The 17600-nt window shown below is 36.9% G+C and overlaps 1 protein-coding gene across 2 annotated transcripts in view; it reads right to left on the bottom strand.

Moving 5' to 3' along the window:
- The window catches only part of USH2A (usherin), a 788115-nt gene that overhangs the window by 601414 nt on the left and 169101 nt on the right, over window positions 1-17600 (bottom strand). For both annotated transcript variants that reach the window (XM_029229459.1, XM_029229460.1), the window contains 2 exons: window positions 15769-15952; window positions 6542-6705 (listed from right to left, as the gene is read on the bottom strand). In XM_029229459.1, the coding sequence (XP_029085292.1) occupies window positions 6542-6705; window positions 15769-15952 (348 nt within the window). The remainder of the gene's footprint in view (window positions 1-6541; window positions 6706-15768; window positions 15953-17600) is intronic.

Raw genomic sequence — 17600 nt, forward strand, 5'->3', positions numbered from 1 at the left:
ATTTTTTTTAGATGCCACATATAAATGAAAACATACAGTATTTCTCTAACTCTCCACCTCTTTCTTTGAATTTTTCAGAGACACTATCCAAGGATGCATAATATTTATTTTCTACTTAATTAAATTAAAAGTTGATACACATAAATTGTGTTGAAACTTGAAATAAGTCGTGTAATTTTTGGATTTTTTTAAAAGGAAGTTTTCCATTCCATTAAGCACAATGTTTCATCTTGCGTCACAGAGCGCAGTGTAAAAGAAAGAATAATAGCTGATGATACAAATAGCTGTGGATGCTAAGGATGTTAAATAGTCTAAATATTAGCCAGAAACAAATTAAGTGTATTACGTGAACACCAAGCACCTGTTAGAGTTGCTATGATTGTTTATAACGCCTGTTAACAATGCTGTGATTGTAACATAGAAAACAAACTTATGGTTACCAAAGGGGAAATCAGTGGGGGGGGGGGGAGGCGGGAGAAGGGTTAAATTAGGGGTTTGGGATTAAAAGATACACACTACTATACATAAGATAGATAAACAACAAGACCTACTGTTTAGCACAGGGAACTATATTCAATATCTTGTAATAATCTCTAATGGAAAAAAATCTGAAAAAGAATATATATATAAATATATGTATATAACTGAAGCACTCTGCTGTACACCTGATACTAACAAAACCCTGTAAATCAACTATACTTCAATTTAAAAAGTGCTGCGATTCAGATGTAGAGAACAAACATATGGACACCAAGGGGGGAAAGCAGGGCGGGGAGGGGGGTGAATTGGGAGATTGGGATTGACATATATATACTAATATATACAAAATAGGTAACTAATAAGAAACTGCTGTATAGTACAAAAAATATAATAAAATAAAAAATGCTGTGATTGTTAGAGATAATATGTTTTCTTCCATCAGGCACATAAGAGCATTCACCTCACTATTTTAGTGATATTTTTATAGTATAAATATATACTACGAACACACTGTTTCTTATCACTATATTTTTCATAGTCTCCCTATTTTGGAGAATCAGTCTACATTTTTTTCCCCAGAAGATAGAAAGGTAAAGGAGAAAAACAATGTCTAACTATATTTTCAGGGCAATCAACCACCAGTTTATTTACCCGTCTCTGGTTTAAGATGCATAACCCTTCATCCATTTAGAGAAGCATAATGTAATCGGACTTTCTCATTGAATAAAATGACAAAGGCACAGTTTGCTGTGTTAACTTATTTTGTAAACCATTAATCTTTCTGTTGAGAAAAAATTTTAAATCACGAATCGATCACGAATCGATCAATTATCAGTATTATTATATGAAGTATCTGCAGTCACTAGGTGATAGTCAATGTTTCAGAAGAAAAGAAAGTGCACACTCAAGTGATTTAACAAAGAGCTTAATAAAGAAACTCTTTTCAAAAGGGTGGGCAGAATGTAAAGGAATCAAAAGACATGGAGCAGTACTCTGGGGTATGGTAACAGCAGAGCTCTTTTACTACTTCTGTCACGGGTCAAGACCAATCCCAGGCTCAATGATTCACTAGAAATTCATTCACTCATCATATAGCCCTACTCATGGGTAAGATTTATTACCGCAAAAGGATACAGAGTACAATCAAAGAAGGGAAAAGGTACATGGGTAAAGTCTGGGGGAACCCAGGCACAAGCTTCAAGTTACAGAGGATGGGCTTAATTTCCCTAGCAACATATAAAAACACACGTGAAATGTTGCCAACCAGAGAAGTTCATTAGAAACTCAGTGCCCAGTGTCTATACTGGGGACCGTTCATGTAGGTAGTCTCTGCCTGGCACACACCAAAATTCCAAACTCCCAGAAAGCAAGCAGGTGTTAGGCACTGTATGGTCAGGCCACTCAAGAGGGCTGTCCTCTTGCTCTCTGTACATCCTCTGTTCAACCAGTGCCTGCTTCACCTACATCCTACTCAGAGGACTGACCTTCCTACATACTTGCCCCAGGTCCCAGCTAATGATTGTTCTTATCAGAGGCAGTGAAGGGCGTGGTCCACTGCTGGTTTCCTTGGTAACTGAAGAGCCAGCCAGAGGTAATTCCCCCTATAACTGGCAATCCCTTCCACCCCCCAGTGAAGGCTACAGCCATGTCCTGCCTGCTCTCCCCTGCATACGGTGGGGTGTCACTCCAGGACCTTGCTTCAGACATGTAAGCTTCCCCATCCATTAAATCATTCATGTCTCTGTCACTGACTCCAGACTCCTTCTTTGGTCTCAAAACTGGGGAAATGGAGGCCAGTATTTCCTGTGTGTTGCAGCCCAACAAGCATAAACCATGTAATCTGTACAAAATTTAAGGGACAGTGAGCCCTTCTTAATAATTTTGAGGATGGTGGGAGTCATCACACAATCCAAATCCCAGATGCCAGCCAAAGGCCAGCTTTGTAAGCAGGTCTTTCTAAAGACAAGCATTCAGGCCTGCTATGTTAAGTTTTTCTCACACATTATCCCTAGCTTGAAGGGGCACAGCACTCAGAGACAGAAAGGGATGTGTGAAGAGCATCATCTGACCACTCATTGAAGGACAGAGCCAACTCAAGGCCAGTCTTACACTGAGACAGGGAGCTGGGGATTAAATGTTCTGACTTCCCTTTCTGCCAGCCCTCCTCCAGATGACTAGAAGGTTCCTACTTGTAGCTGAAGCCAACTGAGAGTCAGGGGGCAAGAGAGCCTGCTGACACAGAACATACAGAATCTTGGGGAACAGAGCAGAGTGAGAAGTATGGAGTAGTAACGTGAAGTTATCCTAACACACCAGGCAAAGACTTTCAACTAAGAGCTATTACTAATTCATCAGTACTCATGAATGATATACTCCATTTTAAAGACATGAGATAATCCAACAATAGCATTTTAAGAAAGTATATCAAGAGCACTGAATTTGAAATATATAAAATTCCGTATCTTATGCATAGGCTTCCTAAAGACAATGTCTCTAAACCTATGGTAGATAATATTAAAGTCACATTTTTCAAGAAAAATATTCAACCTAGATACATTCTCACTCTCCCCCTTTATCTTTTTTTTGGAGGGGATTTTCATCGTTATGTTAAAATTCTAACTGTCCATATGCCTATTTAGACATAGGATAGTGAGTAATAACAATCTCAAAATGACACATGAAGAGAGAATTGTTTCCAAACAGCACCCTATATTTTTGAATTCAATGATTTGCCATATTTTGCTATGGTCACTTTGGTTGGTTGAATACTGACAGTACATTTGATCTTTCAGTGAATTTTAATTTAGGGCTCTAAATCCTGTTATTCTTAGTGGAACTTCAAAGACTCATAAACTGTCTCATCTACAGCACTCTCAAAGAGCCTCGTAATCCACGGCAATTTAATGTTTTTTAGTGAATGTTAGCGATTACATCTAAAACTCCGCATGCTCTCAGGAACACAATAGATTTCAGAGTTAGAGCCATCAAAACTGACCATTAAACTATTTTCTAAGATGGCAAAATACTTTTGGGATGATTGAAAGAGAAATAGATGTTTCAGTCCCATGTCAAAGGATGTAGAAAATGATTTGCATTACGTGAAAATTTCCTTGACAACAAACACAATCATACACGTATATACACACATAGGCTCTTTCAAATGTTTAAAGCTGATTACTTTTTATGACCATCTCTAACCACAATCTTGTCTGACTTCACAGTGTGAATGAATAGTGCTTGTTTGACATTTAATGAGAATTTTCAAAGACCTGAAGGTTTAGATAGTTCAATACCACTCTAAGAATAAATATTTTGAAATCCTGGGCATGAGATAACTTGAACCCACTTTTATGTGCTGAAAGTAGGATTCTGAGAAAATGGTCATACACTCATTAATCAAAATCGCCAAGAATGGTCTTTGTATAAGACTCTCTTTTAAGGAAGGAAAGTATAATATTGTGACTACATCCATCAGTTTGGGATTACATCCCAGCTTGGGAACTTTGGTAATTGTATGATTGCAGTCAAATTTCAGTTGGATGCTCTGACCCTTTTCTTATTTATAGTAAGAAGATGATAATGTCTACCTCTGAAAGCCAAAGCAACTGTTATAAGTGTGTTCTAAAAATTAAAGAAAAATATGATAATTTTGTTTCAACAAAAAGGGAATTTCAACAGAGAAAGAGAATGTATAAAAACACCAAAACCAGAGTTGAACAGTATAATAACTAAAATGGAAACTTCTCTAGAGAGGGCTCAATGGCAGATTTGAAATGAAAGAAGAATCAGTAAACTTGTTATAAAGCAACAGATGGAACTTAAATATACAACAATATGATTTATCTAATCCAAAGAACAGAGAAAAAAATGTAACAAAAGTGAAAACAGCCTCAGAGATCTGTGAGTAAATGTCATATGTATAATGTGTCAACATACGTGCAATGGGAAGCACAAAGGAGAGAAAAGACAGAGAAAGGGGGAAAAAATATTTGAAGAAATATTGGCTCAAACTGTCCAAATTCAATGTAAAACACTTATCTCCAATTCCAAAAAGCAGAATGAATTCAAGTAGGATACACACAAAGTGATTCAGACCTAGACATAGTGTAGTCAAACTGGTGAAAGACAAACTCTTGAAAGCAGTAAGAGAAAAAACAACTCATAACACAGTTGAAGGGAAATACAATTAAAGGTTTACAGAAACAAAGGAGGCCAGAAGGTAGTAGAATGACATATTTAAAGTCCCCAAAAGAAAAAAGAATAGTTGGTACCAAGAACTCTATATCTAGAAAAATTACTCATGAAAAGTAAAAGTTAGGGGCTTCCTGGTGGCGCAGTGGTTGAGAGTCCGCCTGCCGATGCAGGGGACACGGGTTCGTGCCCCGGTCCGGGAAGATCCCACGTGCCACGGAGCGGCTGGGCCCGTGAGCCATGGCCGCTGGGCCTGCGCGTCCGGAGCCTGTGCTCCACAACGGGAGAGGCCACAGCACTGAGAGGCCCGCGTACCGCAAAAAAAAAAAAAAAAAAAAAAGTAAACATCTACCACTACTAAGAAATGTAGGCCAGGTTTCCAGTGACAAGACCATCCACTTTTGCCTGAGGTGTAATTACCTAGACTGTGTCTCAGGTGCAAGAACAGGTAGCAAAAAATGGAGCAGAAGCCAATTATTTTCATACAGCATTAGTGGCAGAACCAATCAAAAAATCTCTAAGATTCCATATGTGGTATGTAAATCTGTCACAATTCTATTATAAACAATGATCCACAACTGACATCCAAAGAAATATGCTGGAATTTCTGTTGCACACAAATCAACTATATAGCTAATCAGTGAACAAAAAATATTAATTAAATGTTCAATGAATCCAGATTGGTGTTTAGACTGTATTTATACACAAAGGCAATTGTGATAGTCCTTTCCCAAGAGTAGCGTAAGTACCTACAATTTTACTTTTCCTAAAATCCAGAGAGACCAGTGAAACACGGGATACTGAAGATAAAACACACAGGTACAAAAGCTGAATATGTCTTGTTAATCATTAGCTACATCTTGCTTTCCACTACTTCCAAAACTAGTACAGTTGCTGTGGACCCCAATATTTTATTACTTCTCTCTCTTCCTTAAATATAGATAGCACTGCTCCAGGCATGCTTATTTATGATGATGTGTCCAGACTTGTGGCATTTCCTAACATTGTGACTCATGACAATCTCAGGACACCTCAAGGAGGAAACGTATTGTACAATATATTATAGAGGGCTCCTCACCACATGTTCTTAGCAGGCATTTCTTGGGAATTCTGGAAAAGGTAAGGATAGATGATCTTGAGGTAGATACAAAGAAATCATCAATATGCTATGAAATTGTAGGGCTGCAGGTGACCTTGAGAAGTCAGTTCAAGGCCCTCGAGAATAGTGTTGAGAAGTCAAAAGACACTATGATGTAACCTTTGGCTTCCAAGAGTTAAAAATGTGAGAGGTGTTGAAAAAACTAATGCAACTTAGAGTAGAAAGACAGGAATATCAAATACAGGAGTAATATGTGGTGATAAATAATGATAATAACTGCTACAATATCAATAAACAACTAATAGTAGCATACTGTCCATATAATGGTGGGGGCGGGGTGGAAGGACATAAATCCCACAATAATCTTCCATTTGCTATAGAAATTACCTGGAAATGTTCTTATGTGGTGAGGCGACCACTCACTTTGGCTTAACCGATGTTGTCCTAAATTTTACACTGAAAAGTCCCACATTCTGGGAAAACCCTTAGTCTGGGGTAAACCAGGACTTTGGTCACCTTGTTAGTGATACCACTGCAACAAACGATTGTAAATTTCCCACTACTAAGATAATCGTATAACCAGGTTCAATGATCCAATCAAGGGAAAGAACCTAAATTTCATTTAGTGTAATTTTTTTTCCATTTCTCACTTAAATTCTCCACATTGTACCTAAGTCTTTCTGATGAGTTCTCGGTGGAGAGAGAAATTAAGGAGACAGTGCCCTGCATGATGTTGCCTCCTATACCAGTATTGGGCCAGAGGTCACTTACTTTTGCTGCAGCCCAATGGATTGTTGATATCCAAATGGCTTGCACTGGGAACACAAGTATCACACTTTGAGCCAGTGACAAACTGTTTACAGAAACACTGGCCAGTGACTGAGTGACAGGTTTCATTCAAGGCTCCTGAGAGATGACAACTGCATGGCTGACATCTGAAAAGACAAATAAACCATCAAAGAGAATAACGTTTCGATTAGTAATTCACAGTATAAGTTACATCTATCAATAACACTGTGGAATAAAATAGTCTGTTTTAGCCAGTGTATTGAAAAGGATTGCTGAGCTAAAAAACACAAAATACAACAAAACAGAAAAAACGCCTTTATCAAAATGCCACTCACTATAAAATCTCTATGAAGCCATCTCTTTGTACACTAATTAATGCCAAGAAAGTGTTATATTGCTTTTTTATATGCCATGATGCATCTTATGGTTTATTTTCCATACACTAGTTGCTCAATTAAGAACACTGTAAACTTTCCATCCTCACAAAAGCAGTTCTCCTGACAGCTAAAAATTAAGATGAGATACCCATAAAATTATCTCTTCAAGTATCTTTTAAGTTGTGAAATACAAAGCTGGGTACGATAATTATTGCTCCCCCTAAAAATCTTGTAATCCTATAGTTTTATAAAGAGTAAAAATTATATAGTTTTCTAAAGACTACATTTTGCTAAGGAAACAGTTTGAGGAAGATATGCTCAAATACTGCTGATGCTTTAATATATGTTATGTTTCACTTTTTATTTTATGCACGAAACTTATTCACCCAAAATAATTAAAGAATAGAGCATTATTCTGATCTCTGAAAAGATACTGTTGATATAAATATAATGAAAGAACTTCATTTTGACTTAGATTTCCTGAACCCAAAGTTGATTGTAAAAAATCACTGTTTTGGCATTTTGCCATGGTAGAAACTAAAACCTGTTTTCTCAGAGTGAATTATTCAAACACTCACTCCATGTCAATGTCACAGATTAGGATAAGCAATTTGGGCACCATGAAGCCTCAGAGAAGCAAAACAGCACACGTAAGAAGAGTACCACCTTTAAACAGAGACTTTCCATAGGGTACATTTAAAACAAAAGTATGGCTTCCCCTATATTTTCTAATAAAGATGCTGGGTGGATAGAGTTACTTCATCTCACTGCAACTTTTATGGTGTGATCTCCTGGGTAATCATTCAAGACCCTTTAAAAAGCCGATAAAAGCTAAGGCTACTAAATAAGCTGCAAATTTGTTTTATGGACTAATATCACCTTGGGAATAAATAAAGTACAGTTTGTCCTGAAACCCACTATACTGTAGCTTGCCCTTTTTATGTCATGAGGAAAGGACATGTTTCCCTCCAAACAACTATACTGTATCCTTTATGTATAGACACTGCAGCAGAACTCCATCTCAAATAGATATTTTGTTTAGGTGTTTAAGGATTAGATCTGAAGAAAATTATGCATGGAAATTAAAATGGAATTACAGAAGCAACAAAATATTTAATTTGCTCCTAACTTCATTATGTGCTATTACTTAGAGTATATTGTTTGTCGGCTTTTAATGTAATATTGGTAAGCAGAAGCAATAAGAGACAAGCTTCTCTCAATGCATATATATATCACTGCACCACTCATGAATAAGTGTGTGTCAAGTATTTCAGCTTTTATTACCATTCACTCATGAGACAATCACATCTATTTTACATACAGTACATTTAGAGTAATAGTTTCCAGAGTATAACATAATTCCTTTCCTTGATGGGGATCTATTTTCTTCACGTTAACTGCTACATGCTTAACTCCGAGTCAGCTCCGTCAATATACATGGGATATTAAGTTCCAAATCCAAACGGAATAAACCAGTTCTTAGGAAAGCATGCAGTGTTTTGAGTAACTAAATGTGACTCTTCCTGATTTCATAGTCTTTTTATCCCAGCCACTGTTATATGCAACTTCTCTGACTTCTTATAATGGCTTAACTTTAGTAAGAGAGATTTTTACCTGGACGAAGTTCATAGGAGACTTTTCTGAATATCATAGTTTGTTTCTAGCCTAAAGGACGCTGGGGATAATTTTGTAATTAAGGTTTAAGTAAAATGATTCCTGTAAATTTCTCAGCCATTCAAATATAATTTTAAACATTTCCAAGACTCTTTAGCAGATAAGCTACAAGTTTGATGTCATTTTATTTTATAAGTTATCCTTCCTCAAGAGCATCTCCTAAATGAAATACATTTCACATTTATTAAAACAAAGTTATACATAATGAAGGAAAAGACATTTTAAGCTTAGAAAGAGAAACACCAAACTAAGATGAATTGTGATATTGATTTTGTGAGGATAAATGGTTTTTGTAATATTAATATAAAGAAACCTTTATTACACTGACTCTCCTGGTACAGCTAGGGCTTCTCCCGCAATCTGTTTAAAATCTTCATTTTTCATCCTTATGGGAAAACCTCACTTGCTAAATGGATTTCATAAAGAGTAATCTGTCAAGATTTATATAGATAAACAATTTGTGATGTTTATTGACCAGTTCATTATGGTTACCATTACAGTTCTGTTTGGGCCCTTACATAACTTAGTGTTTACTGGATAGAATGGGAAAGAAGGTAATTAGCTTCTGTCTCTTAAATCACAAATCTCATATATTTTCCATTCCGGAGAGCTTCTTCCAGTTGTGCAAACAGTAAGAGAAAGAGTTATCCTACTTATTACTATTGTGGAAACATCACTATGAATGAAGGGAATGAGTTTCAATAGTGCATCTCATTGTCAGAAACTTCATCATGTGAGGAAGAGCTACCACAATAGGAGGCCCACGGATACGGTCCAGGATATAGGTAACTTTACTGACGTTTCTCTTTGGACACCTCTCTTCTGTCTGGAGCCTCAACTCATAGGTAACATCAAACTGAGTTAAAGATATTGACCAACATAGATAACACTCACTGAGGGCTAATTATGTCCCAGGACTGGACTAGGCACTGAGCACATAAAGATGAACAAGATAGAATTGTCCCTGTCTTCAAGAGCCCTCAGTCTAGTGAGAAATGAAAAAATGGAAAGAGCATTAATAAAGATGTGTACAGACTCTTTGGGAACATAGAAAAGGACCAACTACCTACTCTGGTGGAAAAGGATCGGGGCAGGGAAAGGAGTAGTAAGAAGGAATCCTGGAAGAGGATGTTTGGACTGCATATTAAAAGATGAATAGGAGGGCTTCCCTGGTGGCGCAGTGGTTGAGAGTCCGCCTGCCGATGCAGGGGTGGCTAGCTGATGAGAGGCATGTGGCCCTTTAACCCCATCACCCTAGATAAGAACTAGCTGTCTAACAAAGAGTCACAGAGGAGAATGAATCTGTGAGGAACATTCCCCAACATTCCACTGTGATACCACCAAAGGACAAGAAAGTTATCTGCTTCCCTTTGAAGTCATTGATCTGGTTCTCAGAAAAAGAGACCAATTGAGATCCCTCGGAAATATGCATGTGAAAAGATGGCCAGACCAAATCTTTAACTTAGTGGTGAAATGGAGAACTTGCGTAGTAAAACCAAAAGGAATCTGGTCACAGAAGAATTTTACTTTATGTTTTAGAAGTCTGAGCCTTTTGATTCCCTGGCCAGCCTAGATCCCAATTCCCTACTATCTGAGGGAAATCATAGTTCATTGTGTGTCAGCTGGTCAGTAGAAGATACATAGTGATACTTCTCGCTCCTTAAGGCTAAAAAAAGACAATATACCACTAATGAATGTAAAGAAAAGAAGTCATTATGGAAAAAATCTTTAGGGGATTGTGAGGTTTGGATGGTATGTGAGAAAATGGTGGTGCCCCAGATGAACTGGAACCGTCTTGTGGGCTGTGAGAAAGAGGACTCGTAGTTACAGGTCAACTTGCGGACAGTGCTAGGGAGTGCACTGTGTCAAATATGGGTCTCAACTACCCACTGAGACAAACTGAATGTGGCCCATTTTTGTCTCATTGTTTTTGGTTTAGACAAATATGATATATTTTTATTCATTTTTTTTGCTTTATTGATTTTTTCAGTGGGCAGACTTTTTTTTGCTTCATTGTTTTCAATACTGATTAAATCACATTTGCCTTATGTGTCCAAGGTAAATGGAGTGATTTTTGCACTTGGATCAGCTTTTTTAAAACACATGCCCTTTTTCTGTGATAGGGAGCTTTTGAAGAATGGACAACTTGGATGAAAACAGGCAAATGATTTTCCAGCTTGTTACTGTTGTGTTTGGGGCATTTTTTGTCACTGTTGCTGTAGTTTAGGGTCAGGCCCTATTTTATGTTATTTATTTTGCCCTTGGGAGTATTAAAAAAAAGTATATAAAATAAGCCAAGAGAAAAAGGTAGCAAACACAGCTGTGCACAATAAAGAGAAGATGGAGTAGGGTAAGGGATATGTGTGAACTTCACGGAGGGGTTAAGTAAAATCCCCTGAATATATAAATGGAGAAAGCAGATGAGAAAGTCAATTTATTTTCAAAATCAGTGAAGAGATACAATGATACTTGTATCTTCTCCTTGCTTAAAAATAAAATACTTATAATCTTTGTAGAATTCTAGAAATTAATGAAATAATTTTATACTTATAAGTACCTACAAGGTACATTCAAATGATCTTAGATGATTTAAGGTACAGTCAAATGATTTTAGATGATTTTCTTTCTTTTTTAAAAATTTTAACATCTGGGCACAAATAGTTATTTTCCTAACTGCATGTCTGTATACATTTAGACTATGAGTGGATTTTTTCCTTCAGAAAACAAAAATTCCTTATACTAGATGGAATCCCATATGTTGTAGCCATCTTTGTACACATTTTCAAAATAGTCAGTGTTAGTATATATACACAAGAACAACCAGAAGTCAACAAACAGATTTCAATATCATTCAGGAAAGGAATGGAAAACATAAAAAGAATAAAACCCATTTTTATCTCTTTTCAGTGATGAGCAAAAGTGTACATTCAAGCAATTCTCATTGTCACATTTTGAAACATCTTTCTCTATGACCTTCTGTGCTAGAGGATTTCTCCTCTATCATCGATGTTAAAGTGAAATGCGACAGTAGAATTCATCAGTGGAATAGAAGGGTCAACTCTAGACAAGGGCATTCCAGATGACTGATTTAACAAGGGACAAATCCTGCTGATTTTTTGGGTCTTTGTGGTTAAGGGAGGCTTTATTTGTTTCAGAGAAGCTGCATTACACATGGTGGCTCTTGCTTTCAATAGCTCTTTCCAGCAGCAGCGTATGCTAATATCAAGAGCCAACCCTGCCCAATCTGAGAGCATCCTGAGTCGCACGTGGGTGGTGCAGACTTGAATAGTTATTTTAAGATTTATATCCCTTTCACTAAGATGATGACGGCATGAGACTTTTATTTTTTTAATTTTTGGCAGAGGTGAGGAAAGTAATGCAAATGAGAATTTTTTCTGTGTTGGTTATATTAAGAATGGGATGCATGAGAGGCATGCAAATTTAAAACTCAGAGAGACAACTAGCCATAGGCCTAGAGCCCATGATGGAGATCTGAAGATGTGATAATATATTTGAAAGTCATTTACAGGCATGTAGAGGTTGAAATCATAGACGTTGATATGTAAGTTGAAGGGCCAGATTAAAGAGGACTAATCATCAAAAGAAATAGAAAACAAATCAGAGAAGCAGAATCTTGGGAGTCAAAGGAAAAGATGATTTTAAGAAAAGTGCAAACAATAAAATAATTAGCACACTGGAAAACCATTAGTCATAAAAAGCAATCATAAATTAATTTTACTTTCATCTTTCACTGATCCTTTAAATATATCATATGGGGCTAATTCCCCTGTCTGCCACCTGGATATAAAGTGAGTCAACTGTATGGCGTTTCTGGTCTTTCTTAGGTAACAGAAAGTCCTACAGCTATTTTAAGTTGCAAAGCATGGGTTCAACAAGAAGAACCAAACTGGAGGCATCAGATTTCCTGGTTTTAAAATATATTACAAAGCTATTGTAATCAAAACGGTATGGTACTGGCATTAAAAACAGACACACAGACGAATGGAACAGAATAGAGAGCCCAGAAACAAATCCATGCATATCAGTCAACTGATCTTCAAAAAGAGTATCAGGAACACACAATGAGGAAAGGATGGTCTCTTCAATAAATGGTGCTGGCAAAACTAAATATTCACATGCAGAAGAATGAATTGGACCCTAAATCATCATATACAAAAATCAACTCAAAATGGATTAAAAACTTAAAGTTAATATCAGAGTCTAAAACTACTAGAAGAAAACACAGGGAAAAAGCTTCTTGACATTGGTCTGGGCAATGATTTTGTGGTTATGACACCAAAGCTCAGGCAAGAAAGCAAAAAGCGATGAACTAAAAAGCTTTTGCACAGCAAAGGAAGTAACCAACAGAGTGAAAAAAGACAACCTACAGAATGGGAGAAAATATTTGCAAACCATCTATCTGATAAGGGGTTAATATCCAAAATATATAAGAAACTCATACAACTCAATAGCAAAAAAACCTCCTAATTTAAAAAAATGAGCAAAGGATATTTATAGACATTTCTCCAAAGAAGACATGCAAATGGCCAACAGGTACATTAAAAGGTGCTCAACATCATTAATCATCAGGGAAATGCAAATCAAACCACAATGAGATATCACCTCACACCTGTTACAATGGCTATTATCAAAAAGCTAGGTGTTGGTGAGGATGTGGAGAAAAGGGAAGCCCTGTACACTACTGGTGGGAATGTAAGTTGGTACAGTCACTATGGAAAACAGTATGAAAGTTCCTTAAGAAACTAAAAATAGGGCTATCATATGATTCCAGCAATCCCACTTCTGGGTATATATCCAAAGGAAATAAAATCAGGATCGTGAAGAGATATCTGCACCCCTATGTTCACTCCAGCATTATTCACAATAGCCAAGATAGGGAAAAAACATAAATGCCCGTAAGTGGATAAAGAAAATATGGCGTGTGTGTGTGTGTGTGTGTGTGTACTTCCTTACTTGACTCAATATAATTATCAGTCACCTAATATGTAAAGATACACAATTGTATTTATATGACACTTGTCATAAGTCTTTTTGCTTTGAACTCGCACTTATTCTGGATTTTTTATGCTATAGAAGCTACTAGCTTTTCAAACTTGGCTCTATCTCCTAGACTACAGCCTGCACTCATCCCTTTTATTTTACTGAGTTCTGCTTTCCTAATTTTAACCTTGGCACCTTCTAATAATGTATTTGTTGTTGTGGTGGTGGTGGTGATGATGATGTATTTTATACCTACTTTTCTGGCTCTTCCTATTTATTCCTCATCAATTTAGGTTAACATTTCAAGTCAGCTTTTAACCCAGGGAGTCTGATTCCCACGTTAGCCAGTCCCACGGCAGGGTGATAGGTGATAGAACACTATCTGTAAGCAATTCTTCGTCCTGGATTAGATTGGGGTGGGTAGATAAATGAGGGAGAAACAGAATGGGGTGAAGATCAGCCTGAGTTTACAAACACTGAAGGGCAGGGGAAGCCATGTAATGAAGGGAATCAGGTTTCACTTAAAGAAAGTTAAGTGAAAAAGCCAAGACAATTAGACATCTTTTGGTCATTAAGTAGGGGTTTTGGTGACAACACTGGCAAGAATAACAAGGGAGCTCAGTAGAGGGGAAATGGGTAAGTGACTGCTGGCACAAAATGTCATAGATAGGCATGAGTATTCCAAGGACAGCTGAGTGGGGAAGATATTTTTCTCTTGGTAATTAAGTGTTGTCAGAAAGACTATGGAAAAGACAGGAAATCTAAAGACAGGCTGTCAGTAGTGAAACAAACCAACCCCAGAGTTCCAACTGGGAAATTTGTGAGATGGTCTTTCAACAAAAAGTATGTAGAGGGGGTGGTAGGTGCAATAACTGGCCCTGATTTTACTATCAAGATCCTGGTAATACTTTTTATTTAACATCTACTGTACCATGTGTTTTCTATACTCATTCAGAGTAATTTCATATTTGTACAGAAGAGTAGTAATGCTCTCAGACTAACCAAGATGATATTCCAATGGTGACAGAAGTGGAGCAGCATGGATTTGAAATATACGATATGTAATAAGAACATAAAGTTGTTTTAATAAATATTTTAAATATTAAAGTTTTTTAATCAAATTGAATTTTAGTAGAAAGCCAAATGAACTAGCGTGAGTTCTTTTTCAATAATTTACCCCGTCACACTGTCCACACTCCAATCAAGCTGTTAATGAAGAGTGTAACAGCCAAAAGGCAGGCAGCAGGGTGACGATGAGTTGCAAAAATCATCTCAAACCCTTGAGCACTTAGCCTTTATATTTATAAACACACACAGACACATATTGCGAAACAGATTTGGTTGGTGTGTGCAGACACAACACTCGTTTCTTGGGGATAGGAACGTCAAAGAATTCACGGATACAGTCCCAATCCTAGACAGATTTATTACCTGACCAGACCAAGAAAACACACATGGAATTGGCATTCCAGCACACCTTCAAAAGTACAGCAATGAACACATCTGCATGAACGCAAATGCCCACAGATACACAGGAAGTAAGGAGTAGAACATTAAAGAGAGTGTAAATTTGAAAAGTGGTTAATTTACTTTCAGAAGGTACTTTACACACTGGGAAAAAAAAATCTTATCACTGAATTCAAAGATATGTTTCTCATCTGCCAGTCTTTAAACCTAAATTAGAAAGGCAAAAGGAACATAAATGAATGCAGTAATAAATTCAGGGGCCATGTAGAACAAAGTATATACACACATATGATACCTATCTTAGCCTGTGTATGTGCTTGTGTATTTACTTTTATGGATATTTCTTTACCTGTCTTTCTCCACAACCAAATTTTGAGTTCTTTACAGAAAAAGGATTTTATCTTATTAAATATTCCCAGGTCCTAATACTGGACACATTTATCAATGTACAGCAACCCATACATTGGAACTCTAGGAGATATGCAAAGATTACTATTATGTTTAATAAATGCAGACATCAATGCATAAAAGAATATATCCACAGACTAAGGGGGACAGAAAATATTCCTTTTTACAGAAGATACTGCCAAAAAATCACTGTTAGTAAAAAAAAAAAAAAAAAAAAAAAAAAAGTAATTACAAATATAATTTAGTGAAAACATTTAATTATTAATTCTTATAAACACTTACCTTCCAGCTAGAGGATCAAATCCAAAGTAAAGGTCTTTACAATGGTCACAACTTTGCCCGGCAATGGAATCATCTTGGCAAACACACTGACCAGTCCAGCTATTACAGATGTGATTAACTGCACCAGTCTTGTGGCATGAACATGGCAGGCAGCCAGTGGCATTGCCTGGAGAAATATAAAAACCTGGAAATGAAGCAATGAAAAGTCTTTATTATACTTTCTACCCAGTCTTTTCTTTAAAAAATAACATTTTGATTACACTGAAAAACAGAGCGCTCTAACACGGCACTATCTAAGTCCCTGTACAAACGTGGCTGTAGCCGTTCTTTATCAGTATGTCAATTATGGCCAAAGAAAAGCTGAGTAAATAATTGACGTTGTAACCGGGTGTCTTCCTGGCACCTACGATTCAGTGTATGTAAAACCTATTTCATGATCTTTCCACTAAAGACTGGTCCCTCCTCTAATCATCTCTGTTTCAGCAAATAGCACCAACATCTATTGCTTCAGTTGCTTCAGCTGGAACTCTGAGACATCTTTGGTAGGATAGCCTGATAAAATACAGGATGCCCAGTTAAATTTGAATTTCTGCTAATCAATGATTATTTTAGTAAAAGTATGTCCCATGTGATATTTGCTTGTATCAAAAAATTATCATTTGAAATGCAAATTTAATCGAGCATCCTATATTTTGCTAAAACTGGCAACTCTTGAGTCCTTCACTTCCCTGTGCCCCTACATATAGCAAATTACCAAGTCCTATGAATACTGCCTTCTAAGAATTTTAAATCTTCTACTCTCCATCCCCACTGCCACCTCCCTGGTTAAAGTCACTACCAAGTTTTCTATAGTTAACACTATGTACCAGAGGCTATGATAAAAGCTTTATATTCACTGTCTCATTTAGTTCTCACTGTTAGCAATGTTAATAATTCAGGCATTATTATGTCCATTACATAAATTAGGCAACTGAAGGTTAGGAAGGTTAACAAACTTTCCTAAAATGATAGAGTTGACAAATAGCAGATTCAAACCCAGGCATCTCAACCACAGAGGCTGTCTCACCCCCTAGCGTCCCTCTTGTCCTCCTCCAATCTATTCTTCATAGTGTAGCTGGAACCATCTTTTTCAGAGTGTATATTGAACACCTCATTCCTCTGTTTAAAATTACTTCATAACTTCCTATTCCCTTTAGGAAAAAAATAAATCCTAGCACAGCTTCCAACCATCCAGTAAGGTCCTGCCTATCTCCCTAGCTTCATTTTACAGCTCATCCCATCTGCCCCAGTCATACTTCATTCTGTTCTTGATGCCTAAATGCTTTTCATGGGCAGTTCTGTCTGCTGAAATGATGTGGGCCCACCTTTTCTGCTTAGCTCACTCTATGCATATCAGGTCTTGTGACTCTTCCTCCACTAACCTATTCTGGGCTAGTTCAGGTATGCCTGTTAGTTTCACAGCAGTCTATTTCCTATAGAGTGCTGAGGAAAATTACAATTAATCTCAGTTCCACCAGACTGTAACCACCCTGAAGGCAGGAACCTCATCTGATTAATTCATCATTGTCTACCCAGCATCCAATACAGTGCTTGCCACAAAGGAGGCACTCGAACACTGGAATTCACAAATTATTAGGTAGGCATTGATACCAACAAGTACTATATTAAAAAAAAAAGACAAAAACAGAATTTAGATTAATTATAAAATCTGTATTTTTTCTTATAGAAAAAGAAGGGAAATAAAATATGATTCAAAAATATCTTCCAGTTACTGAAAATTTCTTGGACCCAGAAGGTGGAAATCAACAGTTATAAAATTAGAAATGCATTGG

The sequence above is a fragment of the Monodon monoceros genome, unplaced genomic scaffold (assembly GCF_005190385.1).
Source record: "Monodon monoceros isolate NGI ecotype Baffin Bay Population unplaced genomic scaffold, NGI_Narwhal_1 Super_Scaffold_18, whole genome shotgun sequence".
In the NCBI taxonomy this organism is placed as follows: Eukaryota; Metazoa; Chordata; class Mammalia; order Artiodactyla; family Monodontidae; genus Monodon; species Monodon monoceros.